This window comes from Myodes glareolus, chromosome 7 (assembly GCF_982192425.1).
Source record: "Myodes glareolus chromosome 7, mMyoGla1.1, whole genome shotgun sequence".
Lineage (NCBI taxonomy): Eukaryota > Metazoa > Chordata > Mammalia > Rodentia > Cricetidae > Myodes > Myodes glareolus.
In genome coordinates, this window is record NC_142032.1 from 83232578 (window position 1) to 83255558 (window position 22981).

General features: G+C 42.9%; 2 protein-coding genes across 6 annotated transcripts in view; one reads left to right on the top strand and one right to left on the bottom strand.

Moving 5' to 3' along the window:
* The window catches only part of Mettl9 (methyltransferase 9, His-X-His N1(pi)-histidine), a 42650-nt gene that overhangs the window by 1956 nt on the left and 17713 nt on the right, over positions 1 to 22981 (bottom strand). For 2 of the 3 annotated variants that reach the window (XM_085693028.1, XM_085693027.2), the window contains exon 4: positions 21139 to 21323. In XM_085693028.1, coding sequence (XP_085549154.1) covers positions 21139 to 21323 — 185 coding nt within the window. Of the gene's footprint in view, positions 1 to 20035; positions 20641 to 21138; positions 21324 to 22981 lie in introns of those variants that run through there. The other variant, XM_085693029.2, reaches the window with a different exon arrangement.
* On the top strand, positions 1179 to 22709 carry Igsf6 (immunoglobulin superfamily member 6). 3 transcript variants are annotated; one of them, XR_015003066.2, is made up of 7 exons: positions 1179 to 1331; positions 4776 to 5135; positions 7947 to 8050; positions 8810 to 8860; positions 9174 to 9251; positions 19261 to 19397; positions 22599 to 22709. XR_015003066.2 is itself a non-coding variant. In XM_048460526.2 (6 exons), exons 1-6 carry the CDS (start codon positions 1244 to 1246, stop codon positions 11586 to 11588), a joined length of 738 nt encoding a protein of 245 aa, XP_048316483.1. In that variant the 5' UTR covers positions 1179 to 1243; the 3' UTR covers positions 11589 to 13030. The 3 variants fall into 3 exon arrangements, 1 of the variants encoding a protein (XP_048316483.1); XR_015003067.2 differs by having other exon boundaries at positions 19264 to 19397; XM_048460526.2 differs by lacking the exons at positions 19261 to 19397; positions 22599 to 22709 and adding an exon at positions 11532 to 13030.

A 22981-nucleotide genomic window follows, 5' to 3' on the forward strand; every position in this document is an offset into this window, starting at 1 on the left:
GCAATTTCTGCCCTGAGAGGCTTTCCACACATGACCACAGCAGCAACAAGAGCACTCATGAGAATCACATGACTTCCTGAGACATGGCTAGGTATAAAGCGAACCTCCACACAGAATGTTAAACGCCTATGAAAATTTCTAAAATATACACGTTTAGAAAAACACTCTCAACCAAAATCTCAACTTTATTTTATTTTTTTTTAAAGGGCTCAAAGACCTTTAATTATGGTTAGAATCCACATATGAGTGAATACAAACCATATTCCTCTTTTTGGGTCTGGGTTACCTCACGCAGTAAAGCGTTTTCTATGTCCATCCATTTGCATGCAAAATTCAAGATGTCATTGTTTTTTACCGCTGAGTAAAACTCTAGTGTATATATGTTCCACACCTTCTTTAACCATTCTTCTATTGAGGGGCACCTAGGTTGTTTCCATGTTCTGGCTATTACAAATAGTGCTGCTATGAACATAGTTGAACAAATGCTTTTGTGGTATGATAAGGCATCTCTTGGGTATATTCCCAAGAGAGGAATTGCTGGGTCTTGAGGGAGGTTGACTCCCAGTTTCCTGAGGAACCACCACACTGAGTTCCACAGTGGCTACACAAGTTTGCATTCCCACCAACAATGGATGAGAGTTCCCCTCTCTCCACATCCTCTCCAGCATAAGCTATCATTGGTGTTTTTGACTTTAGCTAATTTGACCGGTGTAAAATGGTATCTCAAAGTTGTCTTGATTTGCATTTCCCTGATCGCTAAGGATGTCGAGCATGACCTTAAGTGTCTTTTGGCCATTCGAAGTTCTTCTGTTGAGAATTCTCTGTTCAGATCAGCACCCCATTTTTTAATTGGGTTAATTAGAGTTTTAGTGTCTAGTTTCTTGAGTTCTTTATATATTTTGGAGATCAGGCCTTTGTCTGATGAGGGGTTGGTGAAGATCTTCTCCCAGTCCGAAGGTAGCCTTTTTGTCTTACTGACGGTGTCCTTTGCTTTACAGAAGCTTCTCAGTTTCAGGAGGTCCCATTTATTCATTGATTCTCTTATTGTCTGTGCTACTGGGGTTCTACCTAGGAAGTGGTCTCCTGTGCCTATGTCTTGTAGACTACTTCCCAAAATCTCAACTTTAAATGGTGAAACTTGTTAGAAACCATGTTTACACAATTTCTAAAAGTTCCTGCTTGTGCTTCCTCTTTACTTCTTCCTTTCTGAAAAAGGAGGAAAAGGAAGCATCCTCTTGAGTACATGCCCAGCACACGCAGAGTGATGGGCCCTGTGAGTACAAGCAAGGTCGGCCTCCCGCTGGAAATCAGCCTGATCCTATTTCATGTCGGTAAGGGGGGTTTTTTCTCTTCTCGATTTCATTTAGATGAATTGCTGCTTCCTGACTAATAAATGTATACTTAAGCTCTTGCCAAATAATTTAAAATGTATAGTGCTACAGTAAGGTGGTGGGTTTCTTCTTTCCCACAGCTGAAGGAAGGTTTCCTGCTAGTCTTGACAGGATCTGCTCAGCACCACATGTGCTAACGAGTCAATTCCCACACGGGCAAGCTTGCTCTGGACTAGAGCACACTGCACAAGAATTGCCTAGTATCCCATAGGACAGTGTTTCTAACGGCTGAAAAGAATTTTAAAGCTACTGTAACCTGTTCTAGAAAAGTCATCCCATAATATAACTAATCTCCAAATTCTGCCTGTACCTGTTCTAGCTTTAAAAAAGTTATTTCTTTCATCATAGTTATAAATAATCTCAGATTTACCCATAAAATTTAGACTGCAAGGAAAGAAATGGAGCAGAAGTTCTTGAAATTAGTATGTTTTCCTCATCTGTAAAGAAATACAGGGTATGTCTACCATCCAGCAGTGAGCCACTTGCCCAGCATATGCAAGGCTCTGGGTTCACACACAAGAAAAGGAAAGCAGGCTACAGGGAGGGGAAGAGAATGGATGATACTAGAATGTTAACTAGTTTTTCTGGTTAAGGAACCACGGTGATCTCTTACACGGCTCTACTGTCTGCGATGAGTTATACATTACTTTTACACACTATTTTAGTTGGTTAAAGAAAAGCCTTACCTCTCCAGCTGTACTATGAAATGCTTGCAGATACAGTAACAAAGGGGTACAAGGACGAGACAGTAAGGAGAGATGAAACAAGACTGAGGGAAAGCCAGGCAACGGTGGGTCTGCTGTGCTAGGGACCTACTTTGCATCCTTGACATTCTCCACAATAATAAAATGTTGGGATGGGTGGTAGTGGCACATGCTTTTAGTCCCAGCACTCAGGAGGCAGAGGCAGAGGCAGAGACAGGGGCAGGTGATCTCTGAGTTTGACTGAAGCTAGTCTGGTCTAATGCGCAAGTTCCAGAACAGCCAGAGCTATACAATCTTGTCTTGAAAAGTCTATGTCTTGAAAAGCCATAATAACAATAATTAATAATAATAATAAATGTTGGTGCTAGAGAGATAACTCAGTAAAGTGCTTGTTGTACCTACATGTGGTTTCTAGAACCCATGTAAAAAGGTCAGGCCTGGTGGCACCCACTTACGATATCAGTGATGGGAAGGCAGAGCTGGGCAGACTCCCCAGGGCTCACTAGACAGCCCAGTCTACTCAATCACTGAGACCATCTGGAAAAACAAAAGTAAACAGCTCCCAAGAACACAACTGAGGTTATCCTCCGGCCTCCACATGCACCTCAACACTCATGCATGCATGCCCACACACACAAGTACACACACTTGAACAGGCAGACGTACATAAGCACAAACAAAATAAGTTTACAGTATTCCTTAGTTCTCAAAAAGTAGTAAGGTGATTTTATTTCCTCCCAAGATAAATTTTCAACATTTTCAGTGGAAACTGATTTAAAAAACAAAGCAAAACTATAAAACCTAAGAATTCCTAAAAGAAAAACTTCACAGGAGAGGGCTTTGGTGAGACACTATCCAGAATTCTTGTTTTGGCTAACATTGCTCAACTGGAGGGGGAGGAACAGCAATGCCCCCTCCGTTGGCCTGTCTCGTGATTTCTTCCACCCTGAGGCTGAGATAGGAAACTCCTAAGTTGTAAGTATTTTTTACTGGGTTAGAGGTTGGCTCTACTTTTAAACTCTTTACCCGAAAGTCATCTGAGACTGGGGCTCTGTCTGCAGTGTTGGAACCTGACAGGACTGATCCATTTCAAATCTGCATGTAGAGGACTTCTAAGGTGACTGTCCCTGGACTGAGGGAGGGGCTGAGTCAACAGGCGCAGATGAGCCCACTGCCCCGGGCACACAAGAAGCCAGGAGGTACTCCCAGCTGACCAACTCCTCTCAGCAAGTCTCACAGAGCCTCAGCTTCCATCAACGTACACACAGCTCAGAGTGAAATGTGAGCACAGCCTCTCACAAACGCTGGGACTAACTTCCCTGCCTTCTGCTGCTCTGGGTGGGAACCTGCAGGACAAAATGTTAAAAAGAGCCCCAGCCCCTAAGTCAGCAGCTCTCAACCTGTGGGTTGAACACTTTTGGGGAAGTCAAATATCAGATATTTACATTATGATTCAAAACAGCAACAAAATTCTAGTTATAAAGTGGCAATGAAATAATTTCATGATTAGAGGCCACCACAACAGGAGGAACTGAATTAAAGAGTCCCAGCCTTAGGAAGATTGGGAACCACTGCTAAATAAATATAAGCATCAGAGGACTTGGACTGACCCCCGCCCCCATTCTTAGGAGCAAAGTAGGGTAAGTAAGACCATTTGGCCCATTATTTTTTCTGAGACCATTTGGTGTGTAGAACTAGGCAGAAGTTGAACTGAAAACTCATATAAATTCCCATCTGCCTCAACCAATACTATTCTTCACGTGACACGGTCAAGATAGGAACTCAAGCTCCAAGCAGCTCCACACAGTGGAGAGTAGTGATGTCTGCCTTCTATTAAATACAACACATTTAAACCATATGAACTGCACAAGGGAGCAGCATCCCCACCATCATAGCAGACCCAGGCAGCATTCAGAGCCACAAGTGCAGAGATGGGTTCCCACGGCCGTCTGTGTTCTCCTAGTTACTCTACAACAGAACTCCCTCCCTGACCTCAGCTCTACAGCAGTCAGACCTGCATTTTCTCATAGGCACATCTTTTTCCATTATCCTAATTCCCAAATGGACACCAGATTCATCCCTAGGCAATCCAGCCCCCAACAGGCAGAAAACCTGGTGGTGCTCATGTGCTCAACCAAACCCCAAATCAAGAGGTGTGTAGGAGGAAACAGGCTCTTCAGGATTACATGGATGGTCTGAGATCAAGGAAATGCTTGTAGGCATTAAGAATGTCCTTCTGGGGGTTAGATGGCTCAGAGGTTAAGAGCATTGGCTGCTCTTCCAGAGTTCCTGAGTTCAATTCCCAGCACCCACATGGTGGCTCACAACCATCTGTATGAGATCTGGTGCTTTCTTCTGGTGTGCAGGCAGAACACTGTATACATAATAAATAAATCATTAAAAAAAATGTCCTTCTGGCTTCAGACACACCACCTCCACTAGCCACACTGATCCCGTGAGAAGCTCTCTGAGGTTGTCCTCAGGTAGCCAGGTGACATGCCAACAACCATCAGGTAAAGACCAGCAGCAATGAGTTAGCACAGGCTAGTCCCACTGTTGTCTTTACAGTCTTGTTTGTAATGGGAGTAGGACAAGAATCAGAGACTGGTCCCTCGCTCAATAGGGTCAGAAGCAGCGACAGCAAAGAAGCTCCCCAACAATCACGTGCTTCCTCACACAGGTGTGGTGGGTGCCTGCACTGTCTCTGTGGTGCAGCCAAGTTACCTAGAGGTGGACTACACTTCTGAGACTGTCACCTTGGAGTGTACCTTTTCCACAACTGGATGTTCTTCAAAGCAACCAAGAAGCCTGTGGTTTCGCTGTGGCGCTCATCAGCCTGAGGCTCTGTGCTTGGATGGATGCAGGAATAAGGCAGACAAGTTCACAGTGGAAGAAACCCTGGACCAGAATCGAGTCTCCCTCACTGTCAACAGGGTGTCTCCAAATGACAGTGCAATTTACATCTGTGGAATAGCATTTCCCCATGAGCCAGCACCAAGAGCTAAACAGACCGGAAGCGGGACTGCACTGGTGGTAAGAGGTCCGTTCACAGGGCTGCGTCACATTTGCTGTCAGCTTCAAAACGGTGGAAAGTCTTTTGATTTTTTGTTATTGTTCATTTTTCTTTCTTTTTTTTAAATCAACTCTTTAAAAGAAATCAAGCATTGCTTCAGTGTTCTAGGCTGGCTTTGAACTCTTGGCTCAAGTGCTCCTCTTGCCTCAGCTTCCCAAGAAGCTTGCATTGCAGGCATGTGCTACCAGACTGTTTGCAGTCTTTACCTCAGGCTGCTCAAGGGACTGGCCTGGTGAAATTACTGCTGGTGTTTATGTAGGTCTGATGTCCTTGTGTGAGTGAGGGATTGTCAGGGATCTTTTCAGGAGGCCAGAGTCATCAGTTTTTCTTCTTTGGTATTCAGACAGAATGACAAAGGCCAAGGATCTACTGGCGGCTTCTCTCCAAATTAACGTTTAATCCTCTTTATTTCTGAGTCCAATTTTTGGTCACTTCTGCTTCTCTTACAGGGTGGTTTTCTAACTGGTGCAAACTAAGCCAGTTTCTGAGAAAGCTGGTAAGATACATAGGCCTCCCTGTGTTAAACTAAGACATTGAACATGCAAGCATGTGTTAGACCTAGCCACTGCACACAGACCTCCCTACGTTATACCTAGACACTGCACACACAGACCTCCCCCGTGTTACACCTAGACACTGCACACACAGGGCCCCCTCTCCCTATGTTACACCTAGACACTGCACACACAGGACCCTCCCCATGTTACACCTAGACACTGCACACACAGGACCCCCTCTCCCTATGTTACACCTAGACACTGCACACACAGACACCCCCCCCCCGCGTTATACCTAGACACTGCACACATAAGACCCCCCATGTTACACCTAGACACTGCACACACAGGACCCACCCCATGTTACACCTAGATACTGCACACACAGGACCCCCCGTGTTACACCTAGACACTGCACACACAGGACCCCCTCTCCCTATGTTACACCTAGACTCTGCACACACAGGACCCCCCTCCCCGTGTTACACCTAGATACTGCACACACAGGACCCCCCCTCCCTGTGTTACACCTAGACACTGCACACACAGGACCCCCCCTCCCCATGTTACACCTAGACACTGCACACACAGGACCCTCCCCATGTTACACCTAGACACTGCACACACAGGACCCCCTCTCCCTATGTTACACCTAGACACTGCACACACAGACACCCCCCCGTGTTACACCTAGACACTGCACACACAGGACCCCCTCTCCCTATGTTACACCTAGACACTGCACACAGACACCCCCCCCCCGTGTTACACCTAGACACTGCACACACAGGACCCCTCTCCCTATGTTACACCTAGATACTGCACACACAGACCCCCCCGCCGTGTTACACCTAGACACTGCACACACAGGACCCCTCTCCCTATGTTACACCTAGACACTGCACACACAGGACCCCCCCCGTGTTACACATAGACACTGCACACACAGGACCCCCCCGTGTTACACCTAGACACTGCACACACAGACCCCCCCGTGTTACACCTAGACACTACACACACAACCCCCCCCCCCGCGATACACCTAGACACTGCAGCATAGGGACGAAGATTAGTTGCTTATCAGTGAAGTCTGGGCATGGAAAGAGAACTGAGAAGGGCCTCCATTGTCTCTTGTGTCTGTGGATACCAGTTGGAGTCAGTCAGGAAGGTTCTGAAAACTAGCAGCTTGTGTCAAGACAGTATATTTCCAGATTTATAACATAATTTGTGCTTATGAGATAAAGGTTTAAAAATCTGAGCAAAATGTTATGACAATTTACAAAAAAAATGTGCATTGTACAAACTGAGTCAATGGGACAGGACCTATGGGATATTGAGCGGGAACCATAGGTTAGCGGGAAATAATTTTGTATCTAATTGTATTTCATGTTTCATATAGTCAGTACAGAAAGACACACAAGTTCCTTAATTCCCTCTTTGAACACAGGATACTTCCTGCCCAAAAGGAAAAAATTCAGAATGTGAAAATGTATTCAGTATTACTCCTTGGAGGGCTTCACTAGGGGACACACATGCCACAACTGCCTTTAAAGCAAGGGGCTGGCTCTTAGCTCCTCAGGGTTCCGCCTCCTCTAGTTTTTACCAGATAGCACTGGTCAGCTTCAAACAGCTGCACCAATGAATACCAAGAAAATATCTGCACTGCAGCAACAGGCTTGATGACACTTGTTGATCACTTCTAACAAAGAAAATGTCAATGTCCATGTATTTAAGGAGTGTTTATAAAAAGTAATTCTTGGGCTGGCTGTAGTGTGGTGGTAGAAGGCCTACGCATGCTGAGGCACTAGGTTCAATCAACAGTCTAAGAAAGGGGAGAAAAATCAAAAACCAAAAAGATAATTCTTAACCCTACAACAGATGTTCAACTCAATTTATTTGTTTGGGACAAAGTCTCACTATGTAGCCCTGGCTGTCCTAGAACCTGCTATTTAAAGTAGTCTGGTTCCAAACTCAGAGTCCATCTGCTTCTGCCTTGCAAGTGCTGGCATTAAAAGTATGAGCCACCACGGCTGGCTCTTCAATTTAATTTTTAATGTTTTTATTGTATGAAGAAGCATATCTGTTGTAATGCATTTCAAGGCCACTGAACAACTTAGCCCATTCTTGAACATCTTCTCCTCATGGGCCCCAGGCAGACAATGCTGGCATGGGTGAGCACAGCAAGTTCAGACTCCACCTCTAAATGATGTAAGTGATGCTTCATAGATGCCTGCCAGCACATGCTTCAACAGTGCCTCTTCTTTCTGTCTCCACCATGAAGAAGGACTTCTCAGCAGGGAGGTGCACAGTCTCCTGATAGTGATCATAGCACTGCTCTCCGTCTACATCACCGGGGTGTGTGTCATCTTCACAGTCCTCTTCAGAGTAAGTCCAATGTCCTCACCTTGAATGCTACCACAGCAGTTATTCTCATCTGTCCACCTCAGAAACACTTGGCCCAGTGAACACCTGGTTCACATCTTCAGGGGCCTCCACTTGGGAGGAGGCTGCAGTCCCTTGAGCCTTCATAACTGAGACTGCTAGTCAGAGCCCACAACTTGGGGACTCAGTACCTGTGATGGCTCTCTACTCCAAGGGCGAGGAATGGAGAGGAAGAGGCTACTATTATCTAGGAAAATCAGAAGAACAATTTTTAAGGGCAGAAACAGTTAATGAAGATATTAGAAGTTGCCTTAAAATATTCCAGACCTAGGAGCTGGAGAGATGGCCCAGGGGTTAAGAACACCGGCTGCTCTTCCAGAGGACCGGGTTCAATTTCCAGCACCACATGGCAGCTCAGTACTGTCTCTAACTCCAGTTCCATGGGATCCAACACCCTCATACAAACATACATGCAGGCAAAACACTAATGAACATAAAAATAAATTTAAAAAATATTCAAGTACCAAAAAGGACTATCTTTGATCCGTACATATGCTTAAAAAAGTGGGGGTATAAATATCTATTAGAATTCTTTCCTATGCTGTAATATTCATTTAAGTCATTAATTCACTTATTAATTAAACAAAAGCATCCAAAGTGTTTCGAAAATTATCTAGTGCGTCATTCAAACACTGAATTAGCTCAGTTTTCTTTCAGCACAAAATATCACAAAATGTTCACAGATTTTCTTATTCTTGACAGTCAAAATCTAACAGTTCAAGAAGCAGAGAAACCAAAGAAGACTCACAAAAGGTACTGTTTGTTAGTACTTGTATTTCAACATGGTGGCAGGCAGGAACCAGTTCAAACGTGAGCTGTGCTAGGAAGCCCAGAGAACACAGTAACTTCCACCCTAGAGGCTTCTGATCCCTGTTAGGAATCTTCTGCAATCATCTGGGGAGGAAGCTGTCATCCAATACAACAGATCTCAGCCATAAATTCTACTGAATGCACTCAGAGCACAAGAGTTAATGTGTGGCTGCAGACGGGCCCCACTGCTGAGTCCCCTGCAATACAGGTGAAGCCTATGTTTCTGAAAGACAAACCTTCCCTTTTGATTTTACAGAAGAGTGCTCGGCGCATCTTTCGGGAAATTGCTCAAGAATTATACCATAAGAGATATGTGGAAACATGCCAACAACCTGTAAGTATAAAACAGCAAAGGGCACAATGCAGATCTAAGCATATAAAGAAAGTACTGCCAACAAGCTGTCAATAACCAAGTTTTCCTTTAGAAGACTCTTTCACAAAGTGTCTTTACCAGAGAACCTCTTTAGCCCAAAGTATCACAGAGGGCATTTGATACAGTGTTTAACAGTTCAGAGGCCTCCATCTTACTGCTGTGGTTTTCTTTTGTTTGTTTTGTTTTTTGTTTTTTGTTTTTTCCTCCTGAGTCAAGGTTTCTCTGTGTAGCAGTTCTAGTTGTCCTGGAACAAGCTCTTATAGACCAGGCTGGCCTCAAACTCACAGAGAGTCGTCTGTCTCTGGTCCTGAGTACTGGGATTAAAGGTGTGCACCACCACTGCCCAGCTCATAATGTGGTTTTCAATACAGGCAAGAGGCCTTTTATGAACTAAGAGCTACTTCATACTGTAGCCAGTGAGCAGTAGGTCCAACTCAATGCTACAAACCTGTGCAGATAAAATAATATATTTAAATCACTGTTACCAGTAAGAAAAAAATAAATTTGCTAATGATACAAAAGCAGCATCTTGCTAGGTCTAGGACTGGACATTGGGGACAGGATGGTCTAGGCAACTTTCTGACACAATACCTCTCAAGCCACAGTCAGGATTCTGATGAAATGCAGTTTTATGGGTAGTTGGATCCCTGAATCCACAACACATGGCTCAAATGCTAAGCCTTCTATAACAATGCACACAGAGAACAGATGACTAGGAAAGAGACAAACACAACAGGATGATGACTATTAAGTGTGTGGGGTTTTTTTGTTTGTTTGTTTGTTTTGTTCCTTTTTTTTTGCTTTTGGGAGGGTGGCAGGATAGGGAAGACTCACCGATTTGTAAGGGCTTTTCATGGGCTGGGAATATAGATCCATGGCAGAGCATTTGCCCAATATTCATTAAGGCCCTGGGTCCCATCCCCAGCATCAGTTTTTTAAAATAAAAATCTAAACTTTTTTTTGAACCAAAAGAGAATATCATCCACATATTCAATTCACCCTCCTGTGATATAAAAAAAAAAGCATAAAGACAAAAACTGTCTGTTTACACTTTTTCCTATTGAAGCTAAGGCTTATTTTATCTTATTTTTTGAAAAAAATGTCTCCCTTGTAGTCCTAGCTGGCTGGGAACTTGCTATGTAGACCAGGTTGGCCTGAAACCAACAAAGACACACCTGCCTCTGTCTCCTGAGTGCTTTTTCACAAAAGTAAATAGTCTGAAGGAAGACTGGAACCAAGAACTGTAAAGTTCTGAGTCAAAGATTTGACAAGAGCATCATGACAGATTTTATTTTAGTTCCTATACTGTACTTTAAAAGGATGGAAAAAATGAAGCCAGATGAAGTAGTACACACCTTTGATTCCAGCACTTAGGAGACAGAGGCAGGCACATCTTTGACAGTTAGAGGTCAACTTAGTCTATGTAGCAAATGAAAGCTAGCCAGGATTATATAGTGGATTATATAGTGAGAAACTGTCCTTTAAAAAAGAAAAACTGGTAACCAGACTTAGAAGAACTGGAAGGGCCAGGCAAGATGGTACACACCTGTTATCCCAGCCCCTCGGAGACTAAGGCAGAAGAACTATCAGCTTCACAGCCAGCCCCTGAGCCATGTCTCAGAAACAAACCAAGATGAGCATGGTAATATACACTTGTGTTTTGCTCTTTTGGTCCCGCAACACCACTTTTGTTGTTGTTGTTTTGTTTTGTTTTGTTTTTTTCCCAAGACAGGGCTTCTTTGTTCTGGCTTACTCAGAACTCACTTTTTAGACCAGACTGGCCTCGAACTCACAGAGATCTGCCTGCCTCTGCCTCCCAAGTGCTGGGATTAAAGGCGTGTGCCACCTTATGTGTCAGCAACATTTACCTATAATCCCTTATTTACTTGGTAAAAGCAGAAGCTCTAAAACTCAAGATCATCCTGGACTACATACATAGTGAGTTCAAAGTCAGTCTAGAGGTTGCTTGTCTCAAAAGATCACACAACACTAAAGCAAAGGGTGGATTCTTTTCTCACACAAAAAGAAAATTCAAACTGAAAGTACACATGCACATACCCTCATGAGGAAATGCATGAACACACGCACACACACACACACACACACACACACACACACACACAAGATGATTCATTGTGTACACAAGGCCAAAGCTGCAAGGTGGCAAAGCAGCTCCTATGTAACTTAGGATGACATCTCTGGTAACATAATGATGAGCACAGCTCCCGTTTCCTGTCACAGGAGAGAGACGGCACTTATGAAAACAGAAGAGCACTTCCCACCTCTGGAAGACCATAGAGATACTTACTCTTTAATTAAACCACTGAAAATGCAACTCCATCATCTACCGCAGCATGAATGGACACAAATCAATCAAAAGCACCCAAGAGAGCTGGGGCATAGCTTAGGCGGCAGAGTGCTTGCCTAGTAGGCACAAAGCCCTGGGTTTGATTCCCATCACCACATAAACTCAGCAATGTGACACAAGGCCACAGTCTCAACATTTTGAAGGTCGAATAAAGAGGATCAGAGGTTCAAGGTCATACCTGAGTACAGGATGAATTTGAGACCAGAGATAAATGTCACCCTGTCCCAAAACAACTGTCACCATCAAAAGAAAAAGGAAAGTGGAAAAGACAACCAGCCACACCAGAAGGCAGAGTGTAAGAAACTGTCACTAACAGTAACTACAAAATGAAAACCTCAAAAAATTTCAACTGGAGGATCTCTTTTTCTACTTTTCCAGGAACAGTCTAAGGAGCCTCGTTTTAAAAGCACAAAAACAAAACAACAACAAAAAAAAACCTTCATCCTAACAGTCTTTTAAAATTGTTATGTATATCCTGTCAGTCACCCAACGTACTAGATATGTGACGGCCATTAACCTGGAAAAGGCTTAGAGTTAACTCACAGATCTGAATTCTGAGGGAATTCTCAGTGTCTTCCTGAGCTGTGGGAATGATGAAACAATGAGAATCGAGTGAGAGGGGGCAAAAGGAGGGAGGAGAAGGTCAATTTTTGAGTAAGAGAAACTCACTGTAAAAAGTATCTTGGAACAAAAATCATTTCTTCTGATACTGAAATGGAGCAATAGGCAGTGCACATTCTCCTGCTAAAGTATGCACAACAACCAAGAAAAGCAACACCAAAAGAGAAACTAGAGGAAGAATACAAAAAAACAAACAGGAAAACCCAAAGCAGATCAGAAAATGCCTCAGAACAAATGCATACAACTGACTCAGACCCAGGGAGTGCCAGGACCACTAGTGAGTTTAAATGGAGGGCCTGGCACAGCAAGGTCCTCACTACTTCACTAAGAGGTATGCCATGGATTGTTCTTTGAGTATAAAGTACTGACAAGCTCACATTGCTCACTAAATTCAATCACAGTAAATTCTATCAGTAGTTTCTTTTAAACAGGCACTAAATGCCACACACTCTTCCTAAAACACAGATACAGTCAGTCCTCACACACTTCAAAGTTTCTTTGGAAGAGTCTGACCCTGGTGGCTCAATCAGTGCTATCCTGATAACATGTGTCCCAAAAACAGGAGAGAAAGAAGCAGGTGACCTCACTTTACTTGTGCACACACGCACACACATGAGTACACATGTATTGTGTGTAGGATATACATATGCATGTGTATGTTAGCAAATGCAAAAGGAATATACAGCATATACAACATATGTACATGTATGTTAGCAATTGCAAAAGAAATATACAGTGGCATATACAGCAACACTTTTGTTGGCTGGTTAGTTGTTTGAGATTTTCATTTTTTCATTTATATGTGTACATGTGTCTGCAAGTGCCCACGGAGGCCAAGTGAGGATATCAGATTCTCTGAAACTGGAATGACAGGTAGTTGTGATCTGTCCAATGTGGGTGATGGGAACAGTACTCTTTTTTTCTTGTGTTTTTTTTTTCCCTGAGACAGGGTTCCTCTGTAGCTTTGGAGCCTGTCCTGGAACTAGCTCTTGTAGACCAGGATGGCCTCGAACTCACAGAGATTCGCCTGCCTCTGCCTCCCGAGTGCTGGGATTAAAGGTGAACAGCACTCTTAACCACTGAGCTATTCCCCTCCCTTCCTTTCTGACACATGACCCCACATAGCCTATGAACTCATCATCTTTCTGCTACCATACTCCAAAATGAACGTCCTATGGACTCCAAGAGGCAAACCTCCTCACGCTGAAACTGCCAGTTTAAGCAAAATAAACAAGCTTCTAGACCAGAATACAGAAAAGGGTAAATACTAACTCCACTAAGAGTAGAGTACTGGATGCAAGTATCATTCATTTCTGCCAGTGATTGTGTTCTTGTACTATTTCCAGGAGACAAATTCCTGTATTAGGATTGAATTCTAATATGCCTTTCCTGAAGAATGAATGCAACTGCCTCAAAGTTGAACTTTAAATCGAAACTGGAAAGGTATTTTCAGAGGAAGTACATTACACATCTATTTCTGACATTACACACAAGAGGGCCCAACACTCAATGAGCTGGCTATGGCCTGCCCTGCACTCTGTCCTTGGCTTACACTGAATTTGTCCTCTCCCAACCTCACCATGCCTGCATCTTCATGCTTTTACACACACTCTTGTGTGAGTTTGCAATAGCTATGAAGATAGAGCTCAATAGAATGAGCAAGGTCCTGAGTTCAACCCCAGCACTGTAAAAGCAAGACAACAAACACAACAACTCAACAACGCACACACAAAGCCTTCCCTAAGTCCCAGCTAATGAGCTCTCCTTCTCTAGTCCCACCATACTTTACCCTGTCTCTTAACATTATCCCAACATTGCCTGTTACAGCTACAATCTGTAACAGAATCACAACTAGAAGCACAGTGTTCACTTATCTTGGTATTTCCCACTGCCTGGCTCTTCCCAGCACAGAGACCTTCAAATGACTTTGTATGAATATGAATGAACAGTAATTCTATTTTAAAACTTCTTTCATTTCAACTGAGATGAGAAACACTTCACTTCCTTGCCGCCACTGACCTTTCTCCAGAAGCTATTAGCTGAATCCTTTCTTGCTCCCTGAGCATCCAGAGAATTTCCCGTTACATACTAAACCATAGCCTCCCATGTGACTGGCATCTCCCATGACAATGAAGATGAATGATGACAAGATGCACCTTAGTCGGCTGCTGTCACTGTGACAAAGTATCACACGCTTTGTGGCTTACAAGCAGCAGAAATGTCTTTTTCAGAGTTCTAGAGGCTGAAGTGGAATCAGAGTCCTACAAGGTGGGTTCTAATTAGGTCCCTTCTCCAAACTGCTGAAGCTCATAACAAAAGCTGAAGGCAGAGTGTGGGTTCTGGAACCTCTAGCACAGGACAATGACCTAGTGAACACCATCACCTCCCAAAGGGGCCACCTCATAGATCCCGCACAATGGAGGGGAGGCTTACCATAGAAGAAGCAAAAGAATCCAGAACTATCTATATCCTCTACCCTGAATTGCCTGCCAAGACATGCCAATGAGGTTTTCAAAAGAATTAATTCCCTTTTTATCTTTGTAAGAAATCTCAAACCTGTGACCACTGGAAATGTAACTGCGGAGTCACACTCACCGATAGAGAACTTACTTTATAACAGTTAAAACACAAAACAAAGCCTTCAGATTCTGAATGCTTTTGTTATGAGCTTAAGGCAGACTAAAAGACACTGGCTTCTATGGGAGGAACTGTGAACAAGTATGATCAATAATCACAAGTAAAAAAAGAGTAGAATAGGACAGACTAGAATAAATCTAGCATGGATCAAATACCAGAAACCAGACCCATACAGTTGGCCACTGTTTAATAATACATGACTTAACCCTCATAATAAGCCCTGACGTGGGTATTAGCCACTCTGGGCAGGAGAAGCTCTGGGCAGATTATTAAGAGGTCAAGCTAACCCATATTTCAAATTCAAACAGGGGCTAGCCCTCTGACACTAAGCTCTTTCCACAAAATAGACTAGGAGTCCTGCATGTTTCTACCTGGGTGAGTGAGTTTTAGACTGAATGTCTAACTGGAAGAATAGGCATGCCTATAAATCCTAGCATTCAAGAAGCAGAGGCAGAAAGACAAACATAAATTTGAGACCAACGCAAGCTACATAGGAAGTTCCAGACCAACCAAGACTACATAACAGGACACAATAATATTAACAACAACATAATAGTCTAATTCAATCATACCATGACCTTATAAATGAGTAAGAAAGTTGCTAACAGGCAATTTCTTAAAAGCACAGGCCTCACTCAACAGTTTCACAAAATAATGTTATCAAATTTTTAAAGAATAAAACGTAGAGTAGAACATTTCCAATTATATCCTACAAAATCAGCAGGACAATGATACTAAACCAAGATAGCACCCTCCACAGACATAAAGACCACCTAAAGGTAACTTACTTATCGACAGTATTAAGGCGATCTATGAGGCGTTGTGGTCAACTCTGTAATCTTATCTCCTCAGGTTAAGGAAGGAATATCTTGAGTTCAGGGCCAGCCTAAATAACCTAGTGGGACCCTATCTGAAATAAAAATTAAAGAGGTGTGGGGGGGCTGAAGAGGTGTTAGAGCAGTAAGAGTAGTTACTGCTCTAACAGGGACAGGAGTTTGGCTCTTAGCCCCATGTCAGGTGACTCACAACCTCCTATAATCCCAACTCCTGGTCTTTTGGCCTCTGTAGGCACCTGCACTCACACAACCCAACGCATGTACATAAATCAACTTTTAAAAATTAGGAGCCAGCAAGATGGGAAGATGGGTCAAAAGGTAAAGGTGCTTGCTGCCAAGCCTAAAGACCTCAATTCCTGGGACCCAACAGTGGAAGGAGAGAATCAAGTCCCACAAGCTGTTCTCTCACCTCCACATCTCCCAACACACACACACACACACACACACACACACACACACACACACACACACACACAGAGCCATTTTAAAAGGTAAATGTGTGAAGATAAGTTGCAGTGTAGAGCACTTGTGTAGCACATCCAAGATTATGGGTCCAGTCACTAGAACTGAAAAAAAAATAAATGGTAATAGTATCAATGTTCGTGGCATTTTCTTTTTTGGTTTGTCAAGACAAGGTTTCTCTGTATAGCTCTGGTTGTTCTGGAACTTCCAGGCTGGCCCAGAGATGTGCTTGCCTCTGCCTCCTAAGTGCTAGGATTAGAGATATGTGCCACCAGCTGTTTATGGCATTTTCTCTCTCTCTCTCTCTCTCTCTCTCTCTCTCTCTCTGTGTGTGTGTGTGTGTGTGTGTGTGTATTTATTTCTTTATTATGTATACAATATTCTGTCTGCATGTATGCCTGGAGGGCACCAGACCTCATTACAGATGGTTGTGAGCCACCATGTGGTTGCTGGGAATTGAACTCAGGACCTTTGGAAGAGCAGGCAATTGCTCTTAACCGCTGAGCCATCTCTCCAGCCCTCTTTCTTTTTTTAGAGACAGGATTTCTCTGTGTAACAGCTCTGGCTGTCCTGGAATTATATGAGCTGGGATTAAAGCCATGCACCACCACGCCTGGCGTTCCTAGCATTTTCATTTAGAATGTTTACAAGTGCTGCAGACCAGAGTAGCATTGTCTTAAAGAGGCCTCTCAGAGGGCTGGAGAGATGGTTCAGTGGTTAAGAGCAATTGCCTGCTCTTTCAAAGGTCCTGAGTTCAATTCCCAGCAACCACTTGGTGGCTCACAACCATCTGTAATGAGGTCTGGTGCCCTCTTCTGGCCTGCAGACATATACACAGACAGACTATTGTATACATAATAAATAAATAAATTTTTTTTAAAACAAAATATCTTTGGGGGGGGGGAAGAGGCCCCTCAGAGAGAGTGTCTTCAGTATGACCATCCCCAAAGACTCTGAATACTCAGATATAAAATTCAGTATTAACTCCTAGATTTGTCAACTCTTCATTAAAAAAAAAGAAAAGGGTTTTTAAAAACCAAGCAGTGATCTGTGTAAAGACTCACCTGGACTCACCATGCAGACCAGACTAGGCCAGACCTGCTCCTGCAGCCCCTGCCTTGGTCTCTCAAGCACTAGGCTTACCAACATAAGCCATCACCCCCACAGTTTTGTTACTGGTATTGTAAAAGCAGACTGCTAATGTCTGGCCTCTTTCCTCCAACAGTAAATGCTAACAACCATATTGAAGAAGGAGAAAATAATCTATAGTTTGTTAAATTCCATGTGTCAATGTTTCCACCACACTCAGCAGCAACGACACTGCATCTACTCCATGTAAGGGTCAGGTCCCATGAGTCAGTCTGAGCCAGTTCAGCTCACCACTACTTACACCCAGGTAGTGTTAAAATATGTTCCTAGATATATTTCAAGGAAAAGTTAAAGTATTCCTAATGGCTTCTATCTGCATACATGTACAGTAAGATTTGAAGAATGTTTAAGGTGATCAAAAACCAAAAACGGATTAGAGTAAAACAAAGATTTTCATTATATACCCTTTTGCAAGCAGCCTGAACAATTTTTACCATGAGTGATTTTGCATAAAATTATGATTTTAACAAATTAATCATGTTATTAAATTTTCATTTGTACTACATTACTCTCCTTAATGACATCTTTTTCCCTGAACAGGTCTCACCAGATAAGCAACCCCAATTGAAGACTAGGTGAGGGAACCAAGTAAACAGACTGAGAAACACAGGTGGAGCTGGAGACACAGCTCAGGTTAGGAGCACTGGCTGTTCTTCCAGATGACCCAGGCTCAATCTCAGCACCCACATGGCAGCAAACAACTGTCTGTAACTATAGTTACGGAGGATCCAACACTCCACACAGACATACACGCAGGAAAAACATCAATACACATAAAATAAATAAATCTTTAAGAGAAACAAAATACAAGACTACTTCTTCTAAGTTAGCCTAACCAACAAAACTTTAGTTAAATACATGGCACTGACTATCCCCTACCCCCCCCCCACAAAAAAAACATCAAGAGTAATCATTCCACCTATAGTTGCTTTTGTTAATTAATTAAACCAAGCAGGCTAAGCACACTCAGGCACCCTCGCAACAAGCCCACTCTGCGCCTTGAAGTCTCCCGTCCTCACAGTTTCCCATGGAAATCATCAGGATTTAATTAGAGCCTTAGAGAAAGGAAGCAGGAACAGCAACAACAGAGTGCTCCAGACAATCTGCAGAAGCTACAGGTCAATAAAGGTCACCCCTAGCAACAAGGCTTTGTCTCAAATTTGCAATGTGTCACAGGCCAGACTCCTTAGAGTCCACAGACAGCTCTGGACACCCACAATCAAGAAGTTTGTTCTCGGTCTTAAGTGAAAACTGCGATCTTGTTTAGCTTGACTTCCTTTCAATGCTTCTTGTCAGAAACACAAGGAAATGAAATTTGTGGTTAGACTGATGTTTCTTCCTCCTGCTATGCCAGGAAGTAGCATTAAAGCTCTATCATGTGGTTGCCCATCAGGACACAGGAAGCCAGAACCTTACAACTCAATGTCTAGTGAGCGCAGAGAGGGAGCCAAGGCTTAGTCACAGAGACTGGCACTGCAGCAAGGTCAGATCAGAGGACACTTACTGGGTCTTTTCACTGTGTAACATACACATGATAAATATGTATGGACGGCACTCACAGCAGGGATATAATGTACACAGAAGACTGGGGGGATATCTATTTCACTCTTTTTCTTTTTTATTTATTTTTATTTTGTGTGCCTGGGTGTTTTGCCTGCATGTGTGTCTGTGTGAGGGTGTCAGGTCTTGGAGTTACAGACAGTTGTGAGCTGCCACGTGGGTTCTGGGAATTGAACCCGGTCCTTTGGAAGAGCCGCCAGTGCTCTTAACCACTGAGCCATCTCTCCAGCCCCTCCACTCATTTTCTTCCTGCTCTCCAATGTCTAAAAATTTTCCATCTTCAAGCCTGGTATGATGGCAAACACCTGTAACCTACTTTTTTTTCTTTTTTTCAAAGCAGAGGACCAAACCCAGGGCCTTGTGCATACTAGGCAAGCGCTCTACCACTGAGCTAAATCCCCAACCCCTGTAATCCACTTCCTGGAGGCAGAAGCAGGAGAAAGATCAGGAGCTGAAGCCATCCCCAGTTACACAGTAAGTAAAGGTTACACGAGACAGGCTCAATAACAAATCAAAGAAGGCTCAATGATGGGGAGATGACTCAGAGGTTAACATGTTTCTATGTAAGCATGAGACCTGAGTTCAGATTTCTAGCACCCATACAAGAGATGGGCGTGGCAGCACGGAATTATGATGCCAGGGAGTAAGACAGGAGCTATCTGGGGCTTGCTGCCCAACCAGTCCAGCTATAACTCTGCAAACTCCAGGTTCAGTGAGACCCCATCTCAAAAGCCAAAAGATGAAGAGTAACAGAGACAGACAACTGATATCAACCTCCCTTGTCTGCCAATACAGAGAGAGAGAGAGAGAGAGAGAGACTGACTTTTGTTCGGGGTAAATGTAAAGACAAGCATTAAGCACAAAGGAGGGCCCTATCATAGTGACCTATCACTGTAACCCCAGCATGTGGGAAGCTGAACAGGAGGAGCATGAGTTTCAAACCAGCTGCAGTTTTGGGAACCTGCCTCCAAAACAAGCAAGCAATGAAATAATGAGAGGGAAAAAAGGGAAGGAAGGAGGGGAAGCAGGAAGGAGAAAGTGAGAGAGGAAGAAAGAAAGGAAAGAAGGACTATTACCATGGGTGAAAAATAAGAATTTACAAGCATCCTTAATTAAAAGGTTTAGATTTAAAAGTTTAATCTCTAGCACCACATAAATCCTGCACTGGAGAAACCAAGACAGAAAGATCAAAAAGATCAAGGTCATCTTTGGCTGCACAGCAAATCTGAGACTAGTCTGGGCTACATGAGACCCTGTCTCAGGAAAAAAAAAAAATGAAAGACTAAAGATTTTTAAAATATGAACATGCGCAACAAGTAGTTTTCCACTAATGTACATTAACTTATCAAAATACAGAAGAGAGAATTAAAGCCATAATTTTCAAGTTGATCTACAGTGCAAACGACAGCAGCTTAAAGTATGAATTACTGTGACATGTTACAATCAGAAGTCACAGTACACCTAAGGCCAGGAAACAGCCCATCTTTTCTAGTATATTCTTCAGTCAATACTAATGAAGACCAGCAACATTAATTTACAAAATCACATTACAAGACTTAGAGAGATAAATGGCTTCAAGGTTAAGAACATGCAAAGGAACCAAGTTCAGTTCCTGGAACTTGGAACCCAAGCAGGGCAGCTCCAGTCCCGAGGGATCTGATGCTCTCTTCTAGCTTCGGCAGACGCTGTACTCATAAGCACACACACAGAGACAGTTCTAAAAATGATAATAAAATTATTTTTTTAAAATCTTGTTACTCAAAGAAATGATACAAATTGGAGCATGAATACCTTCTAAAGAGAATACTCATTATTTTTATTAGAGTCTGGTACAGAAATTACAAAAACGTAAAAAACAAAACAACTATGACATTTAGCAAGTATCTACTAGAAGATTAAAAGATACAATTCGCCACTTGACTTGGCCTATATAAGCCACTAACTAAATGGCTCAAGTGCCATTTAAAGCTGAGTGAGTGCAGACACAGACGCACTGACCCAGCCCAGTACAAGTACGAATAGTGTCAGGGCACACCAGAGTGCAATAAGGGCTATATTAAGATAAGATTAACCAAGATGATACTATATGGTTAATTGTATTATTTTAAATTCTAGATGACTAAAAAACACTAGGCTGTGTTTAGTTGCTCATAACATAAAACCAAAAATGCCAATAGATAGTCATTCTGAGAAGAGTTGGCCTGTCCACACTTACCGTTTTCCACATACGGATGGAAGGGCAAAACTAAGGCAAGAATGACCCTGCCTTGGGTGGGCTCCAGGACACTTCTGATATCTTTTAACAGTGTCAGAGGCTGATCACAACGATCCAGCAGATTTAAGCAGCTGATGACATCATACTGGAACCCTGTATTCTGCCATTCATTTATACCCAGCACTCTGGAAAAAAAAAAAAAAAATCAAAAAGAACTTGGTTATTATTTCTCTGATTTAAAGCTAGCTTTAAAAATAACTATAAGCAGAGAGTAGCAGGATACACCAAGAAAACCTCTCACTTAATCTACCTCAAAACCAGCTGCAGGTAAGTAGTTTCTGTGTTGGGAATTCTAGAAAACAGAAATACACTCTCTGAACCAAAACTTAAAGAGCTTTATGCTAGGACAGTTATACTTATGCTGACAGCAGATCAATCTCATCCTTACTTCATTTTTTAAAATCCTATTTGTAAACTCAGTTCCATTCTTTAAGATATATTAGTAGCTGTCCTCAAATGTTCTCCAAATGTTCAACCTGGTCCTGCTCCACCAAAGCTGCGAAGATGCTATGACTAGGGTTAGCCTAAATTAAAACACGTGACAGGAAAGTAAATGGAGACATAATTTCTGTCCAAGGCCTCCAAATATTACAGAGGCAGGTGCCACCTCCACACTGTGTAAGCAGTCAATATACAGAAGTCTCTGACATTTTATTCAGAAGTCTCTGAACCCACAGACTTCATATCTAATAAATACTCTTCCTAAGTCTCTCAAGCACCAGGCAGTTTACAAACTGAACTTGACACTTTATACCCATCATTACTGTCAGCTGTTTGGGTAGGAGGTGGGGGTCCAACTTCTGTCAGAGACATGAAGAAATTAGTGCAGATGTAATTGGTATAGGTGCTATGGAAAAGACAGTGCATTCTCAAAAAATCGCACAAAGACTTAGAGGGCAGAGAGATGGCTCAGAAGTTTGGAGCACTTGGTGATTTGTAGAGGACCTGGGTTTGATTCCAAGAACCCACATGGAGGCTCACAATCATCTGAAACTCCAGTTGTAGAGAATCCCAACACCCTCTTCTGGCCTTCGTGAGCACCAGTTGTGCACATGGTATACAGACATACGTGCAGATAAAGTATTATACACATAAAACGTATTTTAAAAAATTAAAAACCATAGACTTAACATGTGATCTAGCAATTCCACTTTTAGATACCTAAGGGGGGGAGGACTTAGACATTTATATTACTCATTCATGTATTACTCACAATGGCTGTGGTGGTTTGAATGAGAATGGCCCCCAATAGGCTCATATATTTGAATACTTGGTCCCCAATTGGTGAACTGTTCGGGAAGGACTAGGAGGTGTGGTCCTGTTTAAGGTGGTCACTGGGGGTAGAATCTGAGGCTTCTCAATGCTCACACCATTCCCCGTTCTCTCTCTCTGCTTCATAGGTGTTATCTCAACACGTGAGCTCTCAGCTCCTGCTCCAGTGTCATGCCCACCAGAAAGGTCGCAGACTCACCCTATGAACCTGTAAGCCCAATAAACTCTGTTTTGTGTAAGTTGCCTTGGTCACCGTCTCTTAGTACAGCAACAAAAAGTAACTAAGACAAATGTTAGAAGCAACCCAAACGTCCATAAAATAGTGCGGAGTAACTGTACAATTGTGCTATTCAGTACTAAGAAACCTGAAATACAAGCTACAACATAGATGGACCACCAAAACAACAACCAAATGAAATAAGCCAAAGGGCTTTCATGGGTCCTCCTATGATCCCTCCGAGATAAAGTGCATGGAATAGTCAAATTCATGCAAAGCAGAAAGGTTATTATG